At 47.8% G+C, this 27650-nt stretch overlaps 2 protein-coding genes, 1 long non-coding RNA gene and 1 pseudogene across 3 annotated transcripts in view; 3 read left to right on the top strand and 1 right to left on the bottom strand.

Annotated features, from left to right (window-relative positions):
* WDR82 (WD repeat domain 82) overlaps positions 1-6112 on the top strand; it is an 18191-nt gene extending 12079 nt beyond the window's left edge. Inside the window, exons 5-9 of the mRNA XM_016209851.2 lie at positions 127-243; positions 391-546; positions 975-1044; positions 1610-1752; positions 3029-6112. Of these exons, the coding sequence (XP_016065337.2) occupies positions 127-243; positions 391-546; positions 975-1044; positions 1610-1752; positions 3029-3058 (516 nt within the window). The 3' untranslated portion in view covers positions 3059-6112. The remainder of the gene's footprint in view (positions 1-126; positions 244-390; positions 547-974; positions 1045-1609; positions 1753-3028) is intronic.
* A 1497-nt stretch (positions 6113-7609) lies between these two features.
* On the bottom strand, positions 7610-12524 carry PPM1M (protein phosphatase, Mg2+/Mn2+ dependent 1M). The gene is made up of 10 exons (XM_087825011.1): positions 12301-12524; positions 11515-11638; positions 11135-11389; positions 10570-10682; positions 10141-10225; positions 9927-10045; positions 9697-9760; positions 9363-9470; positions 9146-9294; positions 7610-8807 (listed from the first exon to the last, which is right to left on the bottom strand). Exons 1-10 carry the CDS (start codon positions 12522-12524, stop codon positions 8663-8665), a joined length of 1386 nt encoding a protein of 461 aa, XP_087681137.1. The 3' UTR covers positions 7610-8662.
* On the top strand, positions 12418-18072 carry LOC148091449 (uncharacterized). Its single transcript, XR_015715717.1, has 3 exons — positions 12418-12431; positions 15808-15989; positions 17951-18072. It is a non-coding gene; the product is annotated as an uncharacterized LOC148091449 (long non-coding RNA).
* Positions 18073-18141: 69 nt separating this feature from the next.
* Positions 18142-20309, top strand: LOC107534694 (protein phosphatase 1D pseudogene; annotated as a pseudogene).
* The last annotated feature ends 7341 nt before the right edge of the window (positions 20310-27650 follow it).

The following is a 27650-nucleotide window of genomic DNA, read 5'->3' as shown; positions in this document are numbered from 1 at the left end:
CTCATTTCAGTTCTGTAGGTAGGTTGGTATCTGTGTCCCTTTCTTAGTTTTCTTTGGGAAAAGTAAATTTTATGGTAGTTGGATCCTTAGGTTCATTAACTTTTTTTCTTATTTCTTTTTTCTTAGGGCCTCATGCATCTACAGGGCAAGCCAGTTTGTTCTTTTGATCCAGAAGGGTTAATTTTTGCTGCAGGCGTCAATTCTGAAATGGTGAAACTTTATGACCTTCGCTCTTTTGATAAGGTAAATTTTTGAATCTTTAAGCTATCTTGATATTGTGGAAGTTTTGACGGGTGAGATAAACATTTAAGAACCTTTTGTATTATAGAAGAGGTATGTGGTAGATATTGGAAAGTGTCATACAGTAGTTCATCCTTTTATCTTTTGCAGGGGCCATTTGCAACATTTAAGATGCAGTACGATCGGACTTGTGAGTGGACAGGACTTAAGTTCAGCAATGATGGCAAACTCATCCTCATCTCCACCAATGGCAGCTTCATTCGTCTCATCGACGCATTCAAAGGAGTAGTGATGCACACGTTTGGGGTGAGCTGACAATCTTTGAGCATGGCTATTTCATTGTTCATGCCTCCTGGGCTGAGAATTGTGTTAGCTGGCTAGTGGAGATGAGCAGGTATCTTTGACTCACTGATCAAGGCATGGGCTTACATTTTGTTCCTGCATATGAACTTATTTCTCTTGGATTCTGAGACTTTCACTTCTCACCCAGTGACCCACATTTAGTGTTTAGATACTGAGTAATTCCTGACCATAAACGGTTTCTTGTCTTGAATATCGAGTTGGAGTAGGAGGTGAATGCTAAAGGGTGGTGGCCAAGTTTGGAACCTTGGTGGTGGTGTGAATGGGGAGGAGAGGGTTTCACAGAAAGGAAGGTGATGAGTCTCCTCAGTGTTTCTAGGCAGTTATTTTTTGTTAATGGCACTTTGATAAGAGAACTGTTCTATTTTTTTTAGGGTTATGCCAACAGCAAAGCTGTCACACTGGAGGCCTCTTTTACTCCAGACTCCCAGTTTATTATGATTGGTAAGTGTCCTTTATCCCCGTTGGGGGTTATTTTTCTGGTACTGAGATTTTGTTTATATTATCTTAACTAATTAAGGTATTATTTCTTATCCTTTTGTTAGATGTTTTCAGATTTCTGTGTAGCACAGTATGCGAAAGGTATAGTGTCTTTAAACTTTTCTGACTTTGCAGTTCTTTATGGGAACTGGCATTAATGTTGGTCTTCCCTGGACTAGCGTTAAATTCTACAAGCACCATCTTACTAGTAATACTAACTTTCTGATATAATTCTGCTTTCATTCATCTTAATGGCTAGATGTTGGTAGTGTAATGATATTTAGCCCCCATTTTTAATGAGAAAACCAAAGTCAGAAGGGAAGTTACTTGACTTGCGTAGGAACAAATAACTAGGGTCAAAATCAATTACCAGAGTGTCCTTTCTTTACTACCTCTCCTTGTACTCAATTTCTGCTGAGGGCTGGGTCCTGAGACGTGGCCTCTTTCCAGATGTCAATCTGTGTCCCTTTCCCACTCGTCTTTGTATTGCACCTTGAACTGTTGGGTGTTTCTTGATTATTCTCTTCAGGTTCAGAGGACGGCAAGATCCATGTTTGGAATGGAGAGAGTGGCATAAAAGTAGCTGTGTTGGATGGCAAACATACAGGCCCAATTACCTGTTTGCAGTTCAACCCCAAGTTCATGACCTTTGCCAGCGCATGTTCCAACATGGTATGTGAACAATGGAAGGTGTCCTTCAGTTGGGTTGTGGGTGTTTCAACGAGCACAGCAAGCTGTGTTCTAGTATATGTGCTGCCGAAGTGAGCACAGCAAGCTGTGTTCTAAATAGGTGCATTACAAGCACCCAAGTTGATGCTTCTCAGCTGGTTGCTTCCCTGTTTCACCTCTTATTCTCTGAACTCTGGTTGGACTGGCCTTTCACTTTTACTCTTCTTTCTGTGATCTTGGATCACCTGTGAGCTCCTGGGAGATCATAGGCCAGTTTTAGCTCTGGCTCCTGGTTTTATGCCCAAACTACCTGGGCTATGCTTGACAGCTTTTTGGCTTCTTTTTTTTTGTTGTTAATCCTCACTTGAGGATATTTTCTCCATTTTTTTTTTTTTTTTAGAGATAGTGGAAGAGAGGGCAGGAGGGAGGGGGGAGAGAGAGAAACATTGATTGGTTTGCCCCCTGCATGCACCCCAACCGGGGCCAGGGATTGAACCTGCAAACAAGGCACATGCCCTTGACTGGAATTGAATCTGTGACCCTTCAATCCAGTGCTCTAACCACTGAACAAAACGGGCTTAGGGTGCTTTTTGGCTTCTTAAAATACTTTGAACAGGGCTTTTGTGGCTGCAACCTTTAAGTTTTCCATTTCTCTCAGTTTATACTGAATTCCTCAGAAATTCTTACAGTTGATCATAACTCACCACTTAGAACTTTTTCCAGGCCCTGTCTCTTCTTAGATAATGCTGGCAGAACAAAGCATCATGAGTCTTAGCTGCCAGTTTCCTCTACGCATCTTCTAAACCTACCTAGGTATTTGGGGATGAGGGACTTCACTACTGGCCTACCCAGAACATGGTGTGCTCCTACCCCCACCCCTATAAAACAGTGTCTGGAAAAAATGCACCAAAACCATCCAGTCCAATTCTGCTCATTTTTTTACCGATCAGGAAGATGAGGGTGTTTCGGAGGTCACCTGGTATATTAGCCTGAGGCCAGGTTACCCAGTTGCCCACCTCCTGGACCGCACTCCTTTTTTTCCTTACCACTGGGTCACTGTGGTGGAAGATAGACTATTTTGGAGGGAAACAGAACCAGCTTGCTTTCACGTAAAGTGGAGTGTTTCTCCATAGATTGCCAGAGTTGGTTGGTTGGGAGGGAGGGCCACCAGCCATAACTCCTCCACCATTGGGGTTGGGCAGCTTGAAGGGGTAAAAGAACCCTCAGCAGTTAAGAGAGATACTTGGCTTTTTAAAGTTGACTTATGTTGTTTTTTCAGGCCTTCTGGTTGCCCACCATTGACGACTGACCATGATGCTGTTTGGCTGTTCTGTACAGTGAGGGTGGCCAGCAGGAAAAAACTCAGAGGGGACTGAGATATTAGTGGGACTGGATCATTTGACTGGGCCAGAGAGCATCCTTCCACACGGCCTTCCCATGGATGTGCTGTACATCTGCTCAAAAGAAAAAAATTACTTTGCCAAGCTTCTTCAAAAGGACTCTTGGTGCGGCAGATTCAGTTGGGACTCAGATTTTCTAGCCTGTCAATTGCACCGAGCTCCCCAGAGGAGTGACCAGACTAATATTAGGGTATAATGGGCCCTTAAGGCGTCTTCAGTTTTGAATGTATTTGCTGCTGAGGAGCCGGTGAAGTTATTCTGCACATCCCTTCTCCCACCCCTGTAAATGCATGGGAAGCCACAGTTCTGGTTTTGAGATGCTAGAGCAGCTCAGTGCCCCTTGCCCTCACCCTGCATGTCTTATTACTGGGTCTCCCCGTGTTATTGTGGTGTAATCCACAACCATCATGTTACTTAGGTGCCAAACATTTACAAAAATAAGTCTTCATATATCTTGGGGTCAGAAAGGGACAGATACAGAAAGACCTTGCTTGCCAGGAAGCCTTGGAAATTAGTCACTTGAGGGTGGGTGATCTAGACATGCCTCAGGCTCTGGGTTTTGGGTGGGAAAAGGCCCAAGAGCCTGAAAGGGAGGAAAGGGTAGCAGGTGAGTTCCTAGGGCCAGGAGGTTTTAGCCGCAGCCTAGAGTGGTCCCTCGTCATCAAGACAAACCCATGGTCCTCCTGGATGTCTACCCAGGGTGGTCATGTACAAAAGCAAGGTGGGAGTCTATTTTTGTACATGAGATACATCACACTTTCCTGTGGGCCAGTATTGTGGAGTGAGTCTGAGTTGTTTACACTGATGCCTTCCCTGCCCACCACAAATTGTGTACATAGTCTTCTGATGATACCACCCCTTCCCAGCTCTCAACCATGAGCTGGCGCTAGGCCTGTGTTATATGTTATATTTAGCCTTTTTATATATGACCTGGGATTTCTGTTGTTTGTATTTTAGCACAGTGTGTACACCTTCACTTAAATATATCTGTGTATGTGCATACATATATATGTATATGTACATATGTATGCATATACATAAAATACCTGTCATTTCTCAGAGTTTAGCCGAAGGACATGGAATCCTCCAGCCTGGGGGGAAGACTGCATCGTTGCTAATAGTGTTCGCCACAAGTGTTAGTGAGTCTTCCCTATTACATTTTCCCTTCAGGAGACTGAATGGAGCAAAGCTTCAAGTGTTTGCTATTCCCATGGCAGCTATTTGAGGGTCTTGGGATGACTCCCTTGTGTTCTTCAAGCCGCACTTTGGGGCCCTTTCTGCAGTATTAGCCCCCTTTTTTGCCTGGTGATGCTCTGTCTGCACCTATATATGTGTGACAGTCACTCTTGCATGCCTTTTGTGTCTGGCTTACAGTATTTGGGGGCAGGATGCTAGAACCACGGCATTTTCCGTTTGTCTGAGGCTTTACCAATTACAGGTCACTCCTGTTTACCTGTTATGTCTTTCTTGTTTTTTTCCCTTGCCTTCTCTTGGGAGAGGGGGAGGGGTCCTGATCAGGGTTGAGATGAGCTGCGGCTGGCTTATGGCCTTTTCTCCCCTGCATGACCTTCTTAGAGCAGGATGAATGGCATGTTATTTCACTAAATTCCCAAACATTTAAGCAGGTAACATATTCCCTGCACATCCAGAAACAGATTGAACAAGGTGATTTGTCCAAGAGGACTCACCCAAGAATATGTATCTGCTAGGGGGAAAGCAAGCCATTACTGCCTCTGTTCAGCAGCAGGAATAGGCTATGAATTGCAAGCAATTACAGATTTGTTTTAGCAATTACTTTTTTTTTTGGCTAATCCTCATCCGAGGATAATTCTTTTCCATTGATTTTTAGAGGGAGTGGGAGGGAGGAGGAGAGAGAAATATTGATGTGAGAGAAACACGTCGAATGGTTGCTTCATGCCTGCACCCCAACTGAGCTGGGGATCGAATCTGTAACCCAGGTGTATGCCCTTGACCAGGAATCAAACTTGGAACCCTTCGGTGCGCAGGCTGATGCCCTAACAAGTGAGCCCCACTGGCCAGAGCTAGCAATTACTTTTTGATTTGTTCCTGAAACTTAAAGGTCAAGTCTTTCCCAGTGTAGACTAGGACCTGTAGTGTCTGTGATGTCCACTGTATATAGCTCTGCCATTTCAGAGTGAAGGATTTTGGAGTGAAGGGAATTTTAAAGGGAAATGAACTGAGTTATTACTGCCCACTCCTGGCTTTCCAGGGTAGAAAAGTCATGGTAGAGAGTCCTTGGAACAGGGTTAAGAAAACCTGCATAATTAACACATCTGTAACCAGGAAAGCTACCAAGCATAAATTGCCTGTCAGCAGGAAAGTGATTTGTATTGAGTTCCTGTGTGTCCAAAGATGAGGTACCATGTCCTTTGAAAATAGGGACTGCATGGCCTCTATGGGGACCTGTGGCTGCAGAGCTGACTCCTGAGTTGGGAAGGAAAGGGAATAGATGCAGCTAGAGGTGACTGGAGATGATGTGGTGGTGGGAATAAGGCAGAATAAAGGGAGGAAAAAATGCTGTGTGCCAGAGAGACTGAGGGCTGGGGCTGCAAGGATGCTCCCAGTTGGAGTCCGAGGTGCTTGAGTTCCCAGTGGGGAGGGGCTGCTCACCACTCTCAATTCAGGGCCAAAGCCACTGATTTGTATGTGACAGCTACAACTGCTGCACTGCTCAGCCACCAGCTAGTGGGTTATTATTTTTTTTAATAATAAAACTTCCCTGTTGCAATAATTAGTGCTTATTAAAATTGGGGAATTTTAAAAAGAATCAGTCTGCGACCCTAATGCTACCATTGTTAATCTTTTGGTGTTAAATGTTCCTCTAGACATTTCTGTGTGTAGAATTTTGGTGTGTTTACATAGTTGTTATTCTGTATATACAATTTTATGTCCCTTTTGTACTTAACATAAACATTTTTCCATGTTATTGGTCTTAAACAGAATTTTATGGCTGCAGCCTCTTCCATTGAGTTTCTGTAGCATTGGTTGGTTGGTTCCTATAGTTGGAGGGAAAGATGGGTTGTCTCCTGGTTCACACTGGGACTCACTTTAATACTGTGTGGATGGATTGATGGGCTGCCTGGGATTGCCCCTGACTGTCCCTGGTAACTAAGACCTGTGGGCTGGTGGGAGGAACCCCTAGACCTAGCCCTCAAGTGCATAGCAGCATGGGTCTCCTCAACCCCAGTCTCTAATAAGCAACCATACAGCCAGAAATGAGTGAATAGGAAAGGCCAGCGAGTCAACCTTGATCTTCAAAGACTGCATCTGTCCTGTACCTCAGGCCACCTTTCATCCCCACTGTTGCCTCAGCACTTGATCAGATTGGCAACCTCTAGCTGGAATAAGGTTTGTGCTATTCAGGCCCCTGCTTCTGGGGGGCAAGAATAGTGGGGCCTCTGAAGTTCCTACACCAGTTCCAGCAGAGGGCCTGGCCAATTGATGGGTAACCCACTGCCTGGCTTGTGAGTTGGTAACTCCTAGAGCCTGTGCTCGCTCTATCCTCCTGCTATCTGCCTCATTCATGGGCCCATTACTTTGCCCAGGGTCACTGGAAGTTGGCCAAGGGCTCTGAAGGGCAGCAGAGGGAATGTCCCAGCTTGAGTAGTAGGCCGTGCATAGGCTCTCCCAACAAATTGCTCAAGGTGGAAGAGACCTCCCAACCTGGCGAGAGGGCTGCTGCAGCGTTTGGTCTGCTGAGACATGAATACATAGGTCAGTGTAACTGTCCCTGCCACACGCACTCCTGTCAGGTAGCTTGTTGCCCATTGAGAGACCCACTGCACCCACCCCCTTGGCTTCAGCCTTTGGTGTGAGGAGCAAGAGCAGGCAGAGGGCAGGGTTGGAAGCAAAGCAAGTGGGCTCTGGGGATGAGCTGGCTCAGCTGTTGATGTGGGTGAGATGCAGGCACAGGGTGGGGGGCTTTTTGGGCTGGGGACTGAGGTGGAGATTGCTGAGGAAAGAGGAAGTAAAACTGCAGGCTATTTGGGCACACTCCTGCACTTGTGAGGTGCCTGGAGAGGCTGCCCAGGGCTGCTGGGGCCAGCCAGTTTGTCAGGACCCAGCTGTGAACAGACATAGGTCCAGAAGTGCTGGGCTGTGGAATATGACTGAAAAATGAGAAATTTTGTTTTCCCTATCTTCCCTAAAGACTGTATAGGAAATGGGGTCTAAAATGAGTTAATGGGCAGGAAAGGGGGTCTGAGAACCTCCTCAATGAGTTAGTAAATACATGAATTTTACCATCACCTCTGGAGCCTATGGGCCCTTGTCCTTCCTAGCTGCTGTTCTAGGGCTGAGTTGCCTGCTAAGAACTCACCTCAACTGTAAACTAAAGTAGTGGATCAGGGAAGAGCCAGGTAAGGCTGAGGTCATGAAGATTATTGTCTTGTAACTGAACAAATACTTTCCTAGCACCTGAGTCTTGGCAAGTGCTAATGGTAAACTAGTCTTGTGGGGAAGGTGAGGAACTAAGCTGCTCATCCAAATGCAAGCCCTGAAGTCTGCATTCAAAAACAAGTTAAAGGACAGCCCTTCTGGTACCTCAAGCCCAAAGCTCACAGATTGTGGTGGTGACCTCCTTTCTGTCCCCAGACAACAATCCTTTCACTGGGGCTCACCCCAAGCTGGGAACTAGGGGGCCACAGAGAAAAAAACAGTGCTGACTAGATGCAAGCTGTAAGGTAGAGCTAAGACCGATTCTTTGGAAGGTAAAAGTGTGAAAGGTATACTGTATGTAATGCCAACCTGTAGAGCAATTCATGATTCACAAGGGTTTTTCTGCATAAAAACATTTAATCATAGGGAAGTGATGGGGAGCCACAAAACAAAGGCATTATTGGGGCATCAGCCTAGGGTGGGCTGGGGCCTGGAAGGAACAATCTGGATGCAAGGCTAGAGGCAGGAGCAGTAATTGGAGAGAACTCCCCACAGCCCACTTGGGTCCTTGCCCCTTTTTGTTCAACTTCAGCCCCAGGGCCTGCTTCAGGATGGCTGTTCAGCAGATTCAAGGCTGCCCACAACTTCCCATAAGGCTCCCTGCATGGGCTTTGAGGGTTGTTAAGTAGATACCCTGACATTCATGGATTGGAGACTTGGATCCAAATACAGGCTATCAGCCCCTGCCAGCATCCCTGGCTAATTCCCTTAGTCCAGCTGTCCCCACCTGGGAATAATATATCGGGCTGTTAAGGATCCTGTCTGAAGAGCCTCCTGTGGGTGCTGCAAGCTGTAAAATGCCTGCCACAGGAATGTTACTGATAGCACTATTTCCTTGCCTGCCAAAGTGGGACTTGGAGAACTGGGTTGTCGGCACTCTTCAGCTCCTGACTGCCTGGTATAAATAAATGCTCCCCTTGAAATGGGTTGGGGTGGGGGGCAAGTCCTGGGCTGTGTCTGGGGGCAGGGCAGGCAGGTCTGCTATTGACCACAGTGGAGGGATTCCCAGACTGCAACCTGACCCTGAGTAGTTTTGGGATGCCGTGTCTGAATCCTCAGTGGCCATTGCTCCCTTGGCCCTGGGTGTACAAAGGGATCACGAACACGGAGACGTCGTCGTAGGACACCTGCCCTTCCCCTGTGGGACTGCCGTCCTTCCCCTGTGTGCTGTGTATCAACATTTGGGCCAGCTCCGAGAACCTGTGGGGAACATCCTGCAGATATACTCCAAGGCCAAAGCAAAGAGGCAAGAGAACTCGCTGCACTGGGCTAGACACTTGGAGACCCAAGCGATGCAGTCCAACTGTGGGACCAGGCAAGTCACAAATATGGGAGGGCCCACAGATTGGGCCACAATAGTCTAGACCCAGAGACTTATGGGACCCACAGTCATCTCCACTCCATGGCATCTTGAGACCACACTAATCCTGACCACCTGCCCTGAGCCGGGCTCATCATCAGCATTGTCTTCTCAGCCATAACTACTTGGTGTTGCTGCTGGCACCCAGGCCCAGGTAGGTCCCCAGCAGTTACAGTACCTGTGTGGATCCTCTCGATTGCCAGAGAGGAAGCTCCGAACTAGCCATGCCACCTGCTCATTGGACAGGACATCCCAGAGCCCATCAGTTGCCATAACAACCACATCCTCCTCCTGCAGCTGCAACTGCTCCACATCCAGCACTGTCACCTGCAAATTAAGCCTGATGATACCTCAGCGTTCCCTTCCCAGCTCCCACCAGCCTCACTGCCTCTCACCTGTGGCACAGAGAGTAAGAAGGGCTTGAGCTGAATGTTTGTGTCCAGGACTCTGAGCTGATGGTCTCCCAGGCCCCGGGAGACGGCCAGTGTTCCCAGTAACCGAGCCTGGGGACAAGGGAGATGTGAGGTGACACAGCAAACAGCCCCAGCAAATGCACGAGTAAAGCATAGAGCTGGACTGGGGCCCTCAGGCACTCTGGGTTGAGGAAGAAACATCCTGTGGCCTTGGAGCAGACCCTAAGACACCAGCCACAACCATAAGGCACAAAGGAGCTCCCACCTCTGCAGGGAACAACTGAAGAGGGATTCTTGGAGAGGGCTGTTCACTGACCTGCCTACCCTGTCCTTGGATCAGTGGGTACTTGAGATCCGACTTCTCCACGCACTTGTAGCTCCTGCCAGGAGGAGATCCAGTGTCAACCCAGGCCCTACTTCCCACCTCATTTCCCTTCAACACAAGGCCCACCCTGCCCAGGTGGAAGGGGACTGCCCCAGGCCACACAGCTGAGCTTGGACCCCTTGGTTCTCCCCACCCTGTCCCTCCACCCCCACCTTGCTCACCAGCCGGTCATGTGGTAATCCCTGAACAAAACCTTCTGCCCCAAGTCATCCCCCTTCAGTCGCCGAGGGAACTCCAGTCGGGTGAACTCACCAGCCAGAAGCTCAGGGTAGACAAAGGCCTGGGGTAGGGAGGACAAGGTCAGATCAGGCTCTCTCTGGTGGCCCTGCACCCAGGAGTTGGGGCTCCACAGCCTCCTCTGCCAAGGGCACCTACCAGCTGCTGGATCCGTTGTCGCTCAGTCTCTGGAGTGAACTCAGAGCTCAGAGGCCGTACCTCATCTTTTCGCACCAAGATGGCCCTGGATGGGATTGGGGAGGAGATAAGAGAGGTCTGTGGTGGAGCCTCCAACCTCACCCATCGCCTCCCTCCTGCTGGCCCTTCCTCCAACCACCAGGGGCCAGCTCTGCCCATGTCAATTCCTGTTCAAAGCCTTCCATGACTGCCTACAGGGTAGAGGCTCCGCCCCATTGGCCTGTGCCCTCCCTGGCATCTGCTGTCCACTCATGCTCCATACACGCCAGATATACAAGTAGCTAGTCAAGCCTCCCCATTTCCATCCCTCCACTTCCAGCCCCCTTTCACTGTCCCCACTGCCTCTGGTGGCTGCTTGCCCACCTGCTTCACTCTCCAGAGCTCACTCACCTGCTATCTCCAGCATTGGCCACATACAGCTTCCCCTGCAGGGACACAGCCACCAGGGCTGTGCAGCCACCCACTTGGCCTGAGGCCTCCAGCTCCCGCCCGATCACCTCATCCTGGGGCAAACAGAGGCCACTTTAGCTGCTGCTGGTACTGCCACCATATTACTCTGTTCCCAATGCTCACCCTGCAGTTCACTTCCCCACCAACAAGCCTGGCAGTCCCAGCCCAAAGTCTAGCTATGACTCCAGGATCCCTGTGGTCAGATCTGGACGTATCACTTGGGAGGGAGGGAAGTCCTACTCAAATGAGTGAGGAAGGGAAACCAGCTCCTGCACCAAGGAGCAACAGGGTGTGCAAGGAGATGATGCAGGTAAAAGCACACAGCATGTAGTAGGCACTGGATAAATGGTTATGATGACGACGATGGCTACTGGATTGTTGAAACCAACCCAATCTTGCCTTCCCAATTCAAGCATCGAAGGTGACCACCACAACCCAGAGTCCCTCAGGTCCCTGGGGACAAAACCTTCACTGCTTCTCCAGTCAAAAAGCACATTTAACTTACACATTCCTGGAAGGCGCTCTCCAGAGCCCCAATCACCAAGTCTTCTGTCCTAATGCCCTTTTCCTCTACAAACTGGGGATCACTGGGGGAGACACAGTGGCCACTGAGGTGCATGGGAGGCTGAGTGGCCACCATGCCCTCTGCTATGGCCTCCAGCTGCCGGCGCAGGCAGGAGTGCAGGGTGTTGGCAGCCAGGATGGCTGCAGCTGGACCTCCGTGCCCATCAAACAGTGCCCAGTAATGACCGGTCAGGAACTGTACAGGAAAGGATTGCCGTCAGGTTCTTCCTGGCTTCTCCAGTTGATCCCTGGCCCAGCCTGAAGTCCTAGCTCCAGTCCTGGCCCCAGCCTGTAAGAGGGGCTCAACCCAGTTGCACTCACCTCCTCTGGGCACAAGGTCAGCCACTCCTGGTCCTCTACAGGCCCCAACTCACATCTTTGGATGCACAGCTTCCCACAGGCAGCCTGATCCTCATTGAACTCAGATTTCTCTGCATTGATGATCCTGAGGCCAGGAAGTGATCAGTAACCCTTCAGGGACACACCCAGCGTGGGCACAGAGACCAGAGCTGGTGCACAGAGGGAGAAGCCCTCCTTCTGGGGCAATAGCCCCCATGCTGTCCCTTATATCTGGACAAAGATGGTATAAGTTGCCTAACTGTTCAGTGACCTCCTGGCTAAGGCAAAACTCAGGGCCCAGCCCCTCTGGAGCCTGCCTGCTCACCTGGGCTGGGAGGTAAGGGCAGGGCTCCCCCCATCTCAGGGAGAATCCCTGTCCCATGCTGCATAGGCCATAACCCAGGGTGAGGGGGTGGTGGTGGTGGCGGTGGCGGTGGCGGTGGCGGTGTGTGTGTGTGTGTGTGAGGAGGGCTATCTCCAAAGCCCAAAATGCTGGCACTCCAGTGCCCCTATGTCATGTCGGGAGCCCCAGAGGTGCAGGTCCTTCCCAACTCGTAATCCTCTCCGAGGGAGGTTGGAGTACCCAAAGAAAAGGCAGGTGGGAGGGGAAGACTGGCAAGAGCCCAAAGGCGAGGACCAGAAGGAGCTACCCACAGGCTGGGGGAAGGGGTCACTCACTCAGTTTAGCTCGGCACAGGCCCCCAGGCTGGCTCGGCAGGGGCCGGGGGCCGGGAGCCCCGGGGCAGGGGCTGGGGGTGGGGCACTCACTCTGCGTAGCCCGCGTTCCAGGGCAGCACGCGGCCCCGCGCGGGGCTGCGCACCGGCCGGGCTTCCGGGCGGCGCGGGGCGTCGTTTGGGCCGAGGCAGGAGGCCGAGCCGCGCAGGAAGCGGGGCCGCCGGTAGGGCACGGGGCTGGCGCGCGGCCTGGGGGACCCCGGCGCGGGCAGCGGGCCGCCGGGCAGGAAGCGGCGCCGGAACCAGCCCGCGGACATGGCGCGGCGGCGGCGGGGGGCTGCCCGCGCGGCGCCGGCCGGAGGGCTGTGCGGGACACCACCCGGCCGCCGGCCCCTGGGAGGAGGAAGCGGGCCCGGGGCGGGCGGGCCGGGGCAGGGAGGGGCGGGGCGGGGCGGGGCGGCGACTCCCCCAAACCCCAGCCTCGCGGCGGAGCCCGTGCGCCGCCTGGGGCCGTCGGGCGCGGGAAGCCTCGTGAGGCGCCTTCGCGGCGAGCGCTGTCCCCCGCCCCGCTGTGCAGGCCGGAAAGTCGGGGCCTGCGGGGGGCAGCCGCTTCCCCGCGTCGCACAGGCACCCGAGCAGACTGTTCACGCGCACGCGGCGGCACCGGCCTTGGAGGAAGTGCCCCCCCGCCCTCGGGGCGGCCTCGGGCGGTGGGGAGCGCGCCCTGGGCCTCCAGGCTGGGCCGGGGCCGGGCAGAGCCCCGGGCCGCCTCCTGCAGGGCCCGGCCTTGCGCAAGGGTCAGGTGGGAACAGGGTTTCCTTAGAGCTGCTGGGCTGGCACATTGCGTAAGAGGCTCAGAGCACCATGTTCCCCTTAGGCGGCCTGCGGGCCTCACCCATGCAGCGTGGCCCCTGCACCCCAGGGTGGCCTTGCTCATCCTGAGACACCACTCCCTCCCTCAGGCCGGTCTCCAAACGGCTGCCCCTCCAGGATCTCCTCACTGGGCAGCCAGCAGAGCCCTCAGTAGAGTGTGAGTGACCCATGGACAATAGGAACCTAAAAGGCTCCAACTGGCCAGGTCAGAGTTCAGACTTGGGACTAAAAAGAGTGAAAGACTTTCATCTGGACTGGAGGCAGATGTTGCAGTCTCTGAGCCCCTGGCTGGCTGTCACTATAGGGCCGGAGGCAGTGTCCCCCTTCACATCTACATGTTAACAGTGCTTTGTCACCCTGTCACTTAAGCCCAATACCCTGGGCAGGACTGTTATTTCCATCTCATTAGGTGGGCTGTGAGGCCCACACGGGGAAGTATCCTGCAGCCCAGGGCTGTGCTGTTTCCATTATGACTCAAAACCACCCCCCAGGGGATTTCTCTTCCCCTTTCATTCTCCAGGAGGGCAGGGTACTCAAAGCCCCTGAAGCCTCCAGCCCAGGGCCCCCAGGGAGGGCCACGGGAGGAATCCTTACCTTCACTTCTGCTCCTAAACCCAGCACATGCTCACTAGGCCTTCCTCCAGGTTGGCCAGCCCTGCCCCATTGGGAGTTCCCCCTACCCACAAAGGAAGATTCCTGGGGCAGGAAGCTGTGCCCAACACCTCCTCCCTCAGAGGATTCAGTTCCAGAGAGCCTGGGGGCTAATTTACTGAACCTACTGTGTGTGCCAGGCCCCGTGCTGGGTGCAGGAGCACTAATGGATAAGAGCTCCCCAGCACTGATGGTGGAAGTCCTGGTGGATGGTGCTTGATCCAGCTGGCAAGGGGGTAGAGGCAAGGACATCTGAGCTCTGCCCTGTCATTGGACAGAATTGGACCAGGGACCCAGGGTACGGCAGATTTAAATCAGTCTGTGGGGTTACCCCATCCCCACCAGCCAATGGCTAAGAGGCTTTTAAAGTCTAAATTTAGAGGAAATAACAAAAACGTAGTCTATTCCCCCAGCCCACTGTCATGGACTCCCCTCGGTGGGATGAAGGTCCTGTTCTTTAAGGTGTCACTTGTGCTTTGTTGCCCAACTTAGCCATTTTAAGTTTTCAAAGCCATGTGGAGCCCTATGGCAATCCCATTCTCCCTGTTCTAAGGTATCCTAAGTGTTTCTTCAGTGTCACCCAGGATCCTCTGGATCCCTAGTGTCCTATGAGCCTCTGTTCTTGCCTGGATCCCAAGCCCGACTCCCTTGGTTTACTCCCTCATTTTGATGAAGCACATCTTCTAACAACTTTCTAAGAAAGGAAGGCTGGAAGATAATTTCCTGGGTCTTTGCAAATCTGAAAATGTTTATATTCTGCTCTTGCTTTTGATTGATATTTTGGCTCAGAATTCTGACTGCTCTGTTTATTGTTTTTGCCTGTTGCTGCTGCTGAAATTCAGTGTCCTTCTTATTCTCAGACCTTTGGATTGGCCTGTCTTTGCCTTTTTCTCTCTCTAGAAGCTTTCTGGTTCTTCTGTCTCTGGTGTCTGAAATTGTAGATGAGGGGCTTTTGGGGGTGTGTCTGCATTTCCTGGGCTGGTCCTCCCTGAAGGCCATGCAACTCCTCACTCCCCAGTGACACTCTTCTCTGAACACCCTTCTCCGACTGCTTGAATGCACTCAAGCGCGCCCTCTCCTGGCAAGAGGCCTCTTCTTAGCTAACTCAGCCCGCATGTGAGGGCTGGAGGGTGCCAGAGAAGCAAGATTAGGAAAAAGAGAAAACATTTTATGCTACGCCTTACCTCCCACCTCATGAAAATAACTTTTGTTGAGTCCCATGTGTGTCCTTAACAAAATTTAATTTTTTAAATTTAATACTTTTAAATGACTCAAAATTAAAAAGTTGTAATAGTGTATTTAGCAACAACTTTTCCTCACAACCTCATCCCATGGCCACTCAGTTTCCCTTTCTGGAGACATCCAATATTACTACTTTCTTGTGGATTCTTCCAGAGATGTCAGGGGTATTCTGTGAAAATTCAAGTAAAAAAATGACACTACATATAAGACAAGACATAATAAGTGCTGGTGAGGCTTTGGAGAGAAGGAAACCGTGGTGCACTGTTGGTGGGAATGTAAATTGGTGCAGCCTCTATGAAAAACAGGATGGAGTTTCCTCAAAAGATTAAGGGGATTAGAGTTTTAGCAGAGAGGTGGAAAGAAGTGGTTGGATTTGGGAGGGCCATAGGAAGTGAAACAGGGCTGGAGAAGTTAAATAACTTGACCAAAGTCACATAGTGACTGTTTAAGTTTATAGTAATTAAAATGACATAAAATTAAACATTGCACTTTCTCAGTGGCATCAGCCACATTATGAGTGCTCAGTAGACACACACGGCTACCTTACTGAACAGGCAGGTTAGAGAACATTTCCACTGTCGCAGAAAGTGCTGTTGAACAGCCCTCAGAAGCCAGGTCTCCTGAAATTCTTTGCAGAATGCGCAAGTAGATTCCCTACTCAGTCTGGAGTCTCTGAGTGTTTGGGGGCTGAGGACAGCAACTCTAGATTGTGCTTGACCTGGAGGTGCTCCCTGGAGCAGCACTATTATTCCTGCCCCTTTACTACAATACAAAGTAGTGACTGAGAAGTAGGAAGACATTGTCACTAATGTGCTCACTTGGATTTGACCACAGGGCCACCGGGGCTGCATAGAGACTCAGAGGGGCCAAGCATGGACTGTTCTTCATGTATGACTTCAGGAAGCACTCAGGGATTTGCCCAGCTTCTGAAAATATTGGCACGCAGCATGCACATTTGATGGCTGGAATCACCGATATTGGAATTAAATGTCAGAAGAAAAATAAAGTTACTTTTGGTGAGTACATGTTATCTGCAAGGAAATAAAATGGAGAGTGCAGCAACTGAAGTTCAGTCTTCCATCTCAGAGGTTTATTACCTCTAATCCCACTCAAATCAGTGGCAGGACCTGAATATAATAAAATGGATTCATTTTCCCCATTTATCCCCTCTAGTTCTGGTGGTGGTGTAAAGAAGTATTTTAAAAATGAGCACTTGTTTACATTTCCTCTGCTAATTTACAATTTTTGTGGTGTCTTTTGGAACAGTCCTGTTGTTCCAGGATAGTGGCTTCCCCCTCACCTTAGTTCAGAGCCAGGCTAGTAAGTCCATGGCACAGGTCTTTGCCCTCTCCCTTGCAGACATCATTAATCAATCATGGAACTCTTTCCCCTGACTCCAGACATGGCCTTAGAATTCTTCTCTGCCCAGCAGTCTAAGCCAGGGGAGAAAATTGGTCAGAAACTTAGTTACTATCCTTGGATTAGGGACAGGCATTTTTATCTGAAGTGAAGCAAGATAAAATTCAGTTCTCAGAACAGCAAGAGAAAATTGTAAAAAGAGGAACATTCTTGCTGTTTGGGGGGCTATTAAGGAGGAATGGTTTACCCTAGTCAAACTGGCAGTGGCTAAGTGGTGGGAGTGGCATCACAGAGATGAACAGGAACCCTCAGCATGATGATGACGGTGTTTCTCAGCCCTTCCATTAGGCTTTTTTTGTCGAACTGATGAGACCTTGGGTTGTCCCTCTGCCAAATTTGGCAGAAAGCATGTTGTGTCTCAGACCTGGTTCTGACTCCATTCGCTTTCTTGTACACCACTTGGCAGGTGTCCCACTCAAACAAGCAAACTAACAGGTGGAATGAAAGACTCCTGGAACTTGGGGAGACGAAGAGAGCATGCGTTAGTGCATGAATAAATGAACACAACCTGGCATTCCCTAACGTGGGCTCCATGGAACCATTCTCTAAGCGTTAACAGAAGCTGTAGGTTGAAAGGGTTCTGCTGTCAATCGTGCTTTGGAAATGTTGGGTTAAACAAGGTAAAACAAACTCCTTTAACACAGGACTTCTTTGTAGGTCAGTCTGTTATGTGGTTCTCTAAAAGAGTGGCTCAGTGTGCTGCATATTTCACACTTACTGATCACAGGATATTTTTCCTTTTTTAATCTAGAAAATGTCTTGTAAAATTAGTATTCTGAGAAACACATTTTGGGAAACACCATGCTGCTCCAAACTCCTCATTTTACAGGTTATGAGAAATGAGTTCCAAAGAGGTTAGCACGACTTTCTCAAGGTATCGTACGTAGGCAGGTGGTGAGGCTGGGATCCAAGCTTGTCTGAGGCCAGTGCTTGGGCCACTGCATCATGTCACTTACTGGAGTTGTGTCACTTACTGGAGTTGGAAGCCCAGGGCGCGCCATCCTTTCACAAGAGACCTGGGTTAGTGCTGTCCCTTCCAGGCAGACCATTTAGGATATAATAAGCAGGGCTGGCTGAAGCGAAATCTCAGGAACATGCTGCCAGGTCCACCTGGTTTGTGGTCTGTTACCTACAGAGGCTCCAGGTGAGAAGTCTTCGTTGTCCTTGCTAATGTCACTATGAACATCGAGTGCCATTGTTTTCTTTTGTAAATAACAAGTGCACAACCTCTTCAGTTGATCCCAAACTTTTCCATGGGTCCTGGCTATTCGACTTCTTGGCAACAAGGAGTATCTTAAATTGTGAGTCCCATGAAGGCGCGGAGGTGATTTGGGGCATCCTCTTGGGCCTAATTAAATCATTGCAGACGCTTATTTACACTCTATGCGAAGTGTTGTGGGAGCCTCTCAGAAGAATCCCTTACCTAGGCCTCAACACCCCTGTCAATACTGTGTAATGGCTTTTTCATTTCTTGGGTAACTGCTCAAATTAATGAACTGTAGTTAGTTTCTAACATTCATTTTGTGGGGTCCTTTAAGTTTTCTGTTTCTTTTCTCAGAAATGGGCCCCGCATCTATTTGCTCAAAGTAAGAAAATTCTTAATGTTTGCAAACCCTCTGCTGAACACTCCTTCATTTAAAAAAATCACTTTGGCTTCGGCCTGCGGGCTGGACCCCATGGGCCGCGTGGGAGCCCCGGACCACGGGCAGCGGGAGTGAGCGTCTCCCCCGACGGGGCGGGAGGAAGGACATGGAGGACGTCGCTCGAATTGCAGCGGAGCCGCAGCCAGCAGCTGAAGCAAAGCCCTGGCCTCCGCAGCGTCCATGCCGGCCCTTCCTGGTGGAAAAGGCCCAGCGGTGGCGGCCCAAGAGGCTCGTGACCCTCCCCCAGGCGCCGGGTGCTCGGCAGCCGGTGCTCGGTGGCATTTCTGTGTGACCCGCACGGCGCGCGGGGAGGCAGCGTGGTTTGCCCGGGAGCACTTCCGGGGCTTCATCAAGAAGCAGAAGGGATTCACCTCGCCAGGGCCAGCGAAGGCTTGCGCTGCCATCCGCAAGGGCGTCCTGGCCTGACACCTGGCCCTGTGGAGGAAACTGGCTATGATTTCTTCAGTGGTGAAATCGTGGTGTCACCCGGACGGGACGCAAGCTTCTGATCCCCAGAAGCACAAGCGTGTTATCTTGGGGAGTGATGGACTCTGGAATATGATTCCACCCCAAGATGCCACCTCAGTGTGCCGGGACCAATAGGGGGAAAAATACGTGATGGCCTAGCATGGACAGGCCTGTGCCAAAATGCCGCTGGAGGCAGCGTAGGCTTGGAGCAGGTAACACCAGGGCCATAGTGACTGCATCTCTGCAGGAGTGACAGTCGGGGAAAGTTCACCACGGAGAAGCTCTGTCTGAACCTGACTGATAGCCCTTCCTATAATAGTCAAGACAGCAGCCAGAGGACTCCTTCCCCAAGTTCCACACCACCAGTCAAGTCACTGGAGGAGGACCCCCGGTCAGGGCCGAACTCTAAGGACCAAATACCTTGTTCGCAGTAATGGCTTCTCAGAGAATTATGTAGAAGTTCCAGCTGAGATAGCTCGAGGGAATGTCCAGGCTGCAGCCATACCCTCAAGAGATCCAGAGCCACTTGCAGAAAATTGCACTGAGGCCCTGACGTTAAGGATACATGATTCTTTGAATAATAGCCTGTCAGTTGGCTTTGTGCCTCCCAATTCAACAAATACCATCATGGACCAGAAAAATCTAAAGATGTTCAACTCCAGGTCCAATGAAGGCCCAAGAAGGTGAAAGAACCCCTCCAGCAAACTTGAAAAGGACATTAGAAGAATCCAACTCTGGCCCCCTTCTGAAGAAACATAGACGAAATGGTTTAAGTCGAAGGAGCAGTGCTCAGCCTGCAAGCCTCCCCACAGCCTCGCAGAGAAAGAACTTAAACTGACATGCGACGCAGACTCAGGGGCCAGGAGAAAACTGGAAATCCTTTCCTTCACCAGCACAGAAAAACTGTCTGTGGTTGCTGAATCGTATCTGGAAAGTGGCCTCTTTCCACATTTAGGATATAAGGCTTTTTGAGGATGGTGCTGCAGTTGAACTTTTTTTAAAGGGACAAAATAAAAATAGTATACAGTTTGACTTTTTGGAAGTACATTTTAACCCTGGCCTTGTACTTGCTTGTATTATAAATGTGAATTTTGTAGATGTTAGGTACAGGTTGCTGTAAAATGTATGTAAATTTGTATTCTTCACACAAACTCAGTCTCTTACTCTGATTCACAGGAAATATAACAGCAGGGCTACAGATTTTTAAAAAATCCAAAGAACCTATTAGATTTTAGAAATACATTCAAGCTTGTAAAAATGCTTAATTAAGTCACTGGTGATGAAACCAAACAATTTTTTAAAGTAAATTATTAAGCAAACTGGAAAAGTGATCTATTTTCATAGTGACCTGTGTTCCATTTAATGTTTCTTAGAGACAGCTATTGTCTTTTAAAAATTATTTTTATTTCTAATTTCATAATTCAGAACTAAATTTTTCATAGAAGCAGAAGTGGCTGGGTATTAGTCTTCTTGTCCTAGTTAAAATACTCACTATCTCTTATTTCAGTAGCATTTTTCTAAAAAATTAATCATCAGATATACTCACTAAATCTTTGGAACAGAAGGAGGTGTGTTTCCCCAAAAGATGCCCTTCTCAATTATCCCCGACATTCAATGGCATTATTATGTCTTAAAGTAGTTACCCTCTTCTAGTGTTTGCATAAAATATGTGAGTTTTTTCTTGCTATTTCAACAACGGATGGTGCTGCTAATTCCCAATATTTCTTAAATTATTTTATATATTGTACAGTTTTCATTGATTATAGGGATATATGTTTGTTGATCTAATAAATCAGTGAATTGTTCATGAAAAAAAAAATTACCCATGCTTGTTATACTTATTCTTAGGCATACTCCTGTTCATATTAGAGGGAAGCTTTTACTTTGTATCCCCCAAACGGCCTAAGAGAATTGCATTTAGGATAGCACCACAGCCTCTCAATTTCTTTCTGGGGAAAAGCACTAAAAGGCATCATTCTGTCCCTCTCCTTGGGGAGTAGTATGCCCTGGGACCCAGGGATGTTAGACTACTGAAGGACCCAAACTTCCCCAGAGAATGGGAGTAGTGTGGGGACACCCGGACATGGCTTAGCCTGGCTTTTGGCCCGCAGTGATGAGAGAGTGACGTCATTTTTGCTGGTTGCTGATCCTTTGTGTCTGCAGTTTCTGTCTTGATGTGATCAGATGGGCTTGAAGTACTGTTTAGACCAGAGAGGGAAGCAGCCCAAGTCTGGTTGACTTGAGGACAATGCAGTTGGCCTTGCTCACACCATTCCATTCTCTAGGCTTTGACAGAAATTGTTGGCTCTCATCTGTTTCGTAGGTCCAATGGCATTTTGTTCTCTTGTTCTATGTATTATGGCTGTGTAACAAGTTACCGCAATGCACAGTGAGTTATGCCCATGGATTCTGTGGGGCAGGAAATCAGAAAGGGCACAGTGGGGATGGCATATCAGTGTCACAGGAGGTCAGGGACTCAGTTGGGAAGATTGAGAGTTTGGTGGTGATGCAATGGCAGGGGGCTGGATTCTTCTGAAGGTTCATTCTTACACATATCTGGCGCCTGGACTAGGGTGACTCAGAGTCATCCGGCCTCTCCATGCAGAGTGGCTACCTCACGTCATGGTGGCCTCAGGGTAGTTAGACTTGGGGTGAAAGCTGCCCCACCTGTCATGACCCAGCCTCCAAAGCCATTTGCATCATATTGGCCGAAGCACCTGCAGCCCTGCCTGGTTTCCAGGTTGGAGAGTCATATAGTAGTAAAGCCTATTGCAGCCATTTTTGGCAAAGACAATATTCCGCCTCTCTCAGGAGTCCAGTGTGAGGAAGGCCAGGCTAAAGAAGAGATGCCAGCCTCCAAGGTATGGCCTAGACCAGTGCCCGTGCTATCCATTGTTGCTCCGAGTTTCCTGGAGTGGTGCTCCTTCTGTCACAGGGAGATCTCCACAGGGAGTTGGGAGTCTTAAGCCAGTTGGCACACTAGTTAGCACGTAACACTTTCCTAAATGCTAACTTACTGAGGCAGCTGTAGCATCTAGAGGGCCTTTATATAAATTAAAGATACCCTCTGGATATGGGGGAGGGGCAAGCAGAGGACAGCCCCTCCTGCCTTGAATGAGCCCCTTTTTCAGGGCACATATTGCACAACCAAATGTAGCAGTCCTGGTAACTATGATTGTTGTCAATGGTTTTATCATTAAAAAAAAATCAAAGCATTTAGGCGTGTCCATGCCTAGGGCCCTCCTGGTTGCCTTCTCCAGTGTTCATTCCTAGTTGCCCTGTCTCCAGGACCCATGCTCTTGCCTTTTCTAAAGCTCCCACTTTTCCCCAGAAACATGATGCTCTCTACAGCAGTTCATGAGCAGGGGCAATTTCCAGGAGCACTGATGGCTTAACTGGACTAAATATGCATTAAAAATATTTCTGAACAGCTTTAAAACTTCTAACTTCCAATGTAATGCATATGTGTTATAAAATTTAAGCAAGTAATATAGAAAGGTGAAAAAAGATGGTGACTTAGAACTGTCTTTATGTGTGGGGAATTTTAGCGATATGGTGGACCTACATGAAAGTAAGGTAGAGGGGTGTGTGAGAGAGACGGTGTGTGTGTGTGTGTGTGTGTGTGTGTGTGAAGAGTTGCCAAGTAAACTATAGGACTCTCAGTTAAATTAGAATTTCAGATAAATAATGAATTTCTTTTTAGTATAAGTATGTCCCAAATATGTTTATCTGAAATTCTAATTTAACTGGAATAAATGTATTTTATTTGCTAACTCTGGCAACCTTGTCTGCGTGATGTGTGAGTGGGGAGTGTATGGGGGATGTGTGATATGTGTGTGTACATGGTGTGGTGGTGGTGTGTATGTGCACATGTGTATTATGTGCGTGGGGTACAGTTTGGGGTGGTGGATGGGAGGGTTGGTCAGAAGAAAAAAAGAGATAGCAAACCTGAAGGTGGTTTAAAAAACAGTTTCCCCAAATTGGCCTTGTAACATACAGATTTTTGTTTTGGTACTTTTAATACTTTATTGTAATTTATTGGTTTACAGTCCAGATCTCCACTAGACAGAGAGAGTCAAGGGTTGAGTCTTGTTTATCTTGGACATGTAATGTAGTAGTGCACAGATTTGGGTGCTCTCAGGCTTCAGAGCAGTTAGTGTCTTAGTCTGTTTGGGCTGCTATAACAAAATATCACCACTGGCAGGGCATATGAACAACAGAAACTTATTTCCCATAGTTCTGGAGGCTGAAAGCCCAAGATCAAGGTGCCGGCATGGCTGAGTTCTGGTGAGAGGCTCTTCCTCTTTCATAGCTGGTGCCTTTTCACAGGGTGGAAGAGGGAGCTCTGCGGGGCCTCTTTTATGACGGTATTAATCCCTCTCATGAGGCTCCACCCACATGTCCTAATAACACCCCAAGACCCCACCTCCTAATACCATCACCTTGGGGGTTAGGATTTCAACATAAGAATTTTGGGAGGATACGAACATTCAGACCACAGCAATTAGGGGTTTAATTCCAGTGTGTCAGTCTCCCTGAATATCGGCCACGAAGCCACTGCTTGTATTGAATACTCCGTCTTCAGTATGTGACAGAGTAGCCTTGGTTTCCCAATGTTGGGCCATCAGAGTCACCTGGAAAGTTTGTTTAAAATACAGATTCCCCGGCCCCACCCCTCCAAGAGGCTCAGGAAGCCTGGCATTAGAGGGAATGATGTACAGGAATTGGATGGATAGTTAGCATTTATGTTTAATTATCTCCTCTTATAAAAGGGAGAATCAGACCTCTGAGTCATGCTATGGATACTGGCGCTCGCTTGTGTGTGTGTGCATGCAAATCACACACATGCATGGGCAGTGCAAAGTGGGACAAGTGAACCTTGGTTCGTTGATACTTTATAAAGATTTTTCCTCTATGAATTTATGTTGGTGCTACTGTTAATAAATCACTTGTCTTGAGCAAATGTAAAGTTTTAAGGATCATTCTGCAGTGAACTGTGCCCAAAATGTCTGTAAGGAAGTCCAGGTTTTATTTCCCAGCAGCAGAACCCCACCTCTGCTTTCCAGAGCGAACTAGCAACTTTTGCCAACGAAATTATTTCTGTACTGACATTAGGCACAGAGAACTCTACTTCCAAAAGTAGAGTGGATGCTTCCAAAAGTGGAATGAGTGCTTCCAAAAGTAAAAATAAAAATTTACAAAGAAAGAAGCCATGGGGTGGAAGAGAAGTAGTGGCTGATTCTTTGAGCTCAAAGTTCCTGAGGTTAAAAGTGCTTGTAGAGCCCTAGTCGGTTTGGCTCAGTGGTTAGAGCGTCAGCTGGTGAACTGAAGAGTCCCGGTTTTGATTCTGGTCAAGGGCACATACCTCGGTTGCAGGCTTGATCCCGGCCCCGGTTGGGGCGTGTGCAGGAGAGAACCAATCGATGTGTCTCTCTCACACTCATATTCCCCACTCCCCCTTCCACTCTCTCTGAAAAGTAATGGAAAAAATATCCTTGGGTGAAGATTAAAAAAAAAAAAAGCTCGTAGGTTTTTCTCTGTGGCTTTCCCTCCAAAAAGACCAATTCAAAACAACAGCATTGTGGTTACCCAGAAGAAAGTCAACTCTGTGAGTATAGTAAAACCATTGAATTGTATACTTTAATTGGGTGGATTGTACGGTATGTGAATTATATTTCAACAAAGCTATTACAAATAAATAAAATTTCGAGAGGCCCCAAATTATATAAACACTAAGCTTTCTGAGAATCAAGTCGTTTTCCTAGAAATTAACAGTCAGATGATAAATTTTAGAGCAGTTTATCTTCTAAATATGACCTATTCCAGGCTTTCCCAGGAAGATTTTGTAACCAAAGTACATGATAAAATTTTAAAAAGGCAACAAGATGAATGGTACTATATAAAATACTAAAAAGGTAGATTTTTAAAAAGAAAACATTAATGGTGAAGACATGTCATATTGTTCATTATCATCTTTCTTTTGTTATCCACATTTAATTTATGAGATGCTGCCCATTTGGGCTTGGTGGGTGGGGGGGGGCAGGGTGGCTGAGGTTGAGAAATATTGGCCAGTTGGCTGCTGTTAATTTTTCATAAGTCTTATTAACTGAAATCTGTAATTTGAACACAGCGTTCTTTGCAATGCTCCAGTTTCTCGGAGTTCAATCAATTTCTTACTCATGTAACAGCAGTGGAAGCCATTGAAAAAGAGACTGGGACTACAGAAAGCTACATGTTCCCTTTCACAGGGTCCCAAATAGGGAATTCGATGCCTCCTTCACAAAACCTCATCTACTAACACTGCACATCTGAGTGGCTTAGAGGAGGGAAGTGAAATATATTTTTAAATGAGAGAAAAAAAGTCAGAAACCATTGTTAGACGAGCAATAAAAAAAAAATTAAGATCTCAACAGCCCCTGATGAAAGACAAATTATGTTATTCACACTGATCACTTTTCTCCCCTTTTTCGAATGACTTCTTATCCTTTGATACTACAATCAGCTAACTTGCACAGCATAAATATTTGATCTTGGCAGAATGCTTTTCACAACTACTCTTTGCTACAGCCAGACATTCTTGCTTTTTGCTTCCATCTTTCCTTGATTAAAGCGAGGAGGCAAATAGTAGGTGTGCAAAGAGCATAGAAATCATTGACCAAGTGAGGGAAAGCTCCAGGGGGTAAAGCTTAGTCAGGAAGGAAGTCCAAAACCGTATCTCCTAGGGGCCACATTCAGCATGTCCTCTATAGGTTTGCTTTGTGTTTGCTTGCTGGAGACAATCAGGACACCGTGGAATTCATTTTGTCATCAGATCAGTCTTTTGCTCTTATTATTGAAGCAAGTTGTATAAGAAGAGGGGCTGGACTTTCAAACAGTCCTTATGCTTGTCAAAAATTCAGGTCGAATAGAGTGTCTGGGACAGAGCAAGCATTCAGTTGCCTTGTGGTACATCCCGAGTGCAAATTCTCAGAAAAGGGTGCCTCTGTGAGAACTTGGAAGCCAGCAGTCCCAGCAACTTGGGTTTGAGAAGATGGTCTGGTCATGGAGATCTGGGTGGGGCATTGAGCCTTCACTACACCCAGTGACTTGAGTTCTGCTTTCTAAGGTCAACAAGTCTGGTCCAGCTTCAATAAGAGATAACCTTCCAGATCCTTGTAGACAATGTCTTATCTCTGGCTCTCTGTTGCACTCTTCTCCAGGTTAACTTTAAAAAAAATTTTTTTAAGTTAAATTTATTGGGATGACATTGGTTAATAAGATTACATAGGTTTTAAGTGTACAATTTTATGATACATCATATTGTATATTACAATACGTATATTGCATTATGTGCCTACTACCCAAATTTATTAGCAAAGATATATGCACCCTTATGTTCATTGCAGCATTATTTACGGTGGCCAAAAAATGAAAACACCGAAGTGTCCTTCAGTAGAATATCATGGTAAGTGAAATAAGTGAGATAGAAAAAGTTAAGGACCATATAAAAGTTAAGGGATATAAAACTGAAAGCAACAAATGAACAAACAAGAAAAACAAGCAAAAACTAACAGACACAAGTTAACTTTGTTTTAGCCAGTGCACATATGACATGGTTGAAAGACTCACAGTTCCTTTCATCATTTTCCCTTGGAGTTTGTATTCCAGACTGAAGTCGTGGCTTTTGCTTGGGTCTGTGTGTGATCTGGCAATGGGGGAGAAGGGTGCAGAGAGGGGTGGCACATCCCTTTCTACAAAGCAGGGAAGGCAGCGCTTCTTACCTTGTAGGGTTTTGGGAGGAAGACATGAGTGATGCTAGGACTTAGAACCATGCCTGGCCCAGCACTATCACTCAGAGCATGGTCATTACTATCATAATTCTTTTTAGGAGAGTAATTTGAAATCAATCGTCGTAGCTGCTGGCCTTCCCCTTGGCCCGGAAGCCTTGTTATTTTGTTTTACTGGTTTTGGTCCATTGCCTTGCTCTGATCTTGGGTTTCTGAAACACGAGTGCACTTGTGGCTCAGTATTAGTGTTGTCACTTGCCTTGGGAGATTTACTTGAGCTCTCTGAGCCTCAGTTAACTCCTGGAAAAATGGCTTCTTCCTCACAGAGTTGTGGGGTCAAAGGAGATGACCCGTAGAGGGGCTGGCACACAGCAGCTTGAACCATGGTAAAGGATTGCTATCATTTTCCCTCCCTTCAGTTCTTCTGCCTTGCTTCTGTTCTTCACTTGCTCTGCTTATCCTCATTTGTCTCAAGTCTCAGCTCAGATCTTCTTTGATCACCCATCTGAACGAGATTTATCCCTTGTGGTCAAACCACATTTTTGACTGTAGTGATTTATCTGCATTATGTACATAGTTATTATCTTTCTTCTCTACCAGACTGTTAAGATGCATGAGGACAGGGACTTTGCTTTGTTTTCTGCTGTATATCTAGTGCCTTGCACAGAGTACACACTCCACATAGTTATTGAATGAAGACATGATCATTGTCACCATGATGATGGAGAAGGCCATAGCAGGTCTAAAGTGAGTTTTCCATCACTGGAATTTTCAGATACAGCATGATCAGCCTTCAATGGCTTTGATTAGACTCCCAAGTGTTACAATCTGTGTTTCTGTGACCACAGGACCGAATCGATGCTCATGCAATGGTGTCCACTGCACAGTGTCTTTTGCATGTAAACAGGATTTTGACATTCTGTTTCCACATCCTAAGTCTCCTCTCCTACCATCACACTCTCTCTGAGCTTCATCCTTACCCCTTTCCACCCATCCACCAGCTTTCTTACTAAAAATACTAACATTTGTTCAGCACTTATCACGTGCTAACCACCCGCACAGTGCTTTAAATGTGTTATCTTCCAAATCCTCACTATCACCCTTTGTGATCAAATCATGAATATTCCTAGTTTACAGAATTCCTAGTTAGTTTATTCCAACATCATTCAAGACCATGGATCTTGAAGAGAGAGAAGAGGAAGCCAGGAGAAAGCAAATATGGGCAAGAATGGAAGATAGGAGAACCCCAAAACTGACAGTTGAGATGAAACTCATCCGAAACCAGCCAAGAAAGTATAAGTCACCAATCCCAAATTCAAGATCTCAGCCTGCTTCAGGAGCCCACTACCCTGAGGGAGCAGGGTCAAAGACAAGCAGAGAG

Source organism: Miniopterus natalensis, chromosome 15 (assembly GCF_054644295.1).
Source record: "Miniopterus natalensis isolate mMinNat1 chromosome 15, mMinNat1.hap1, whole genome shotgun sequence".
Classification (NCBI taxonomy): domain Eukaryota; kingdom Metazoa; phylum Chordata; class Mammalia; order Chiroptera; family Miniopteridae; genus Miniopterus; species Miniopterus natalensis.
Note: the sequence above shows the minus strand (reverse complement) of the source record. Positions and strands in the feature narration are given on the sequence as shown.

Bases quoted from the DNA above. Each gene is read 5' to 3' on its own strand.
- PPM1M (XM_087825011.1), bottom strand. From the start codon at position 12,524: ATGTCCGCGGGCTGGTTCCGGCGCCGCTTCCTGCCCGGCGGCCCGCTG. The intron at 11,390-11,514 runs GTGAGTGCAACT...TTTCCTGTACAG, and splicing joins TGACCTTGTGCCCAGAGGAG to TTCCTGACCGGTCATTACTG. The intron at 10,683-11,134 runs GTAAGTTAAATG...TGTTTGCCCCAG, and splicing joins AGAGCGCCTTCCAGGAATGT to GATGAGGTGATCGGGCGGGA.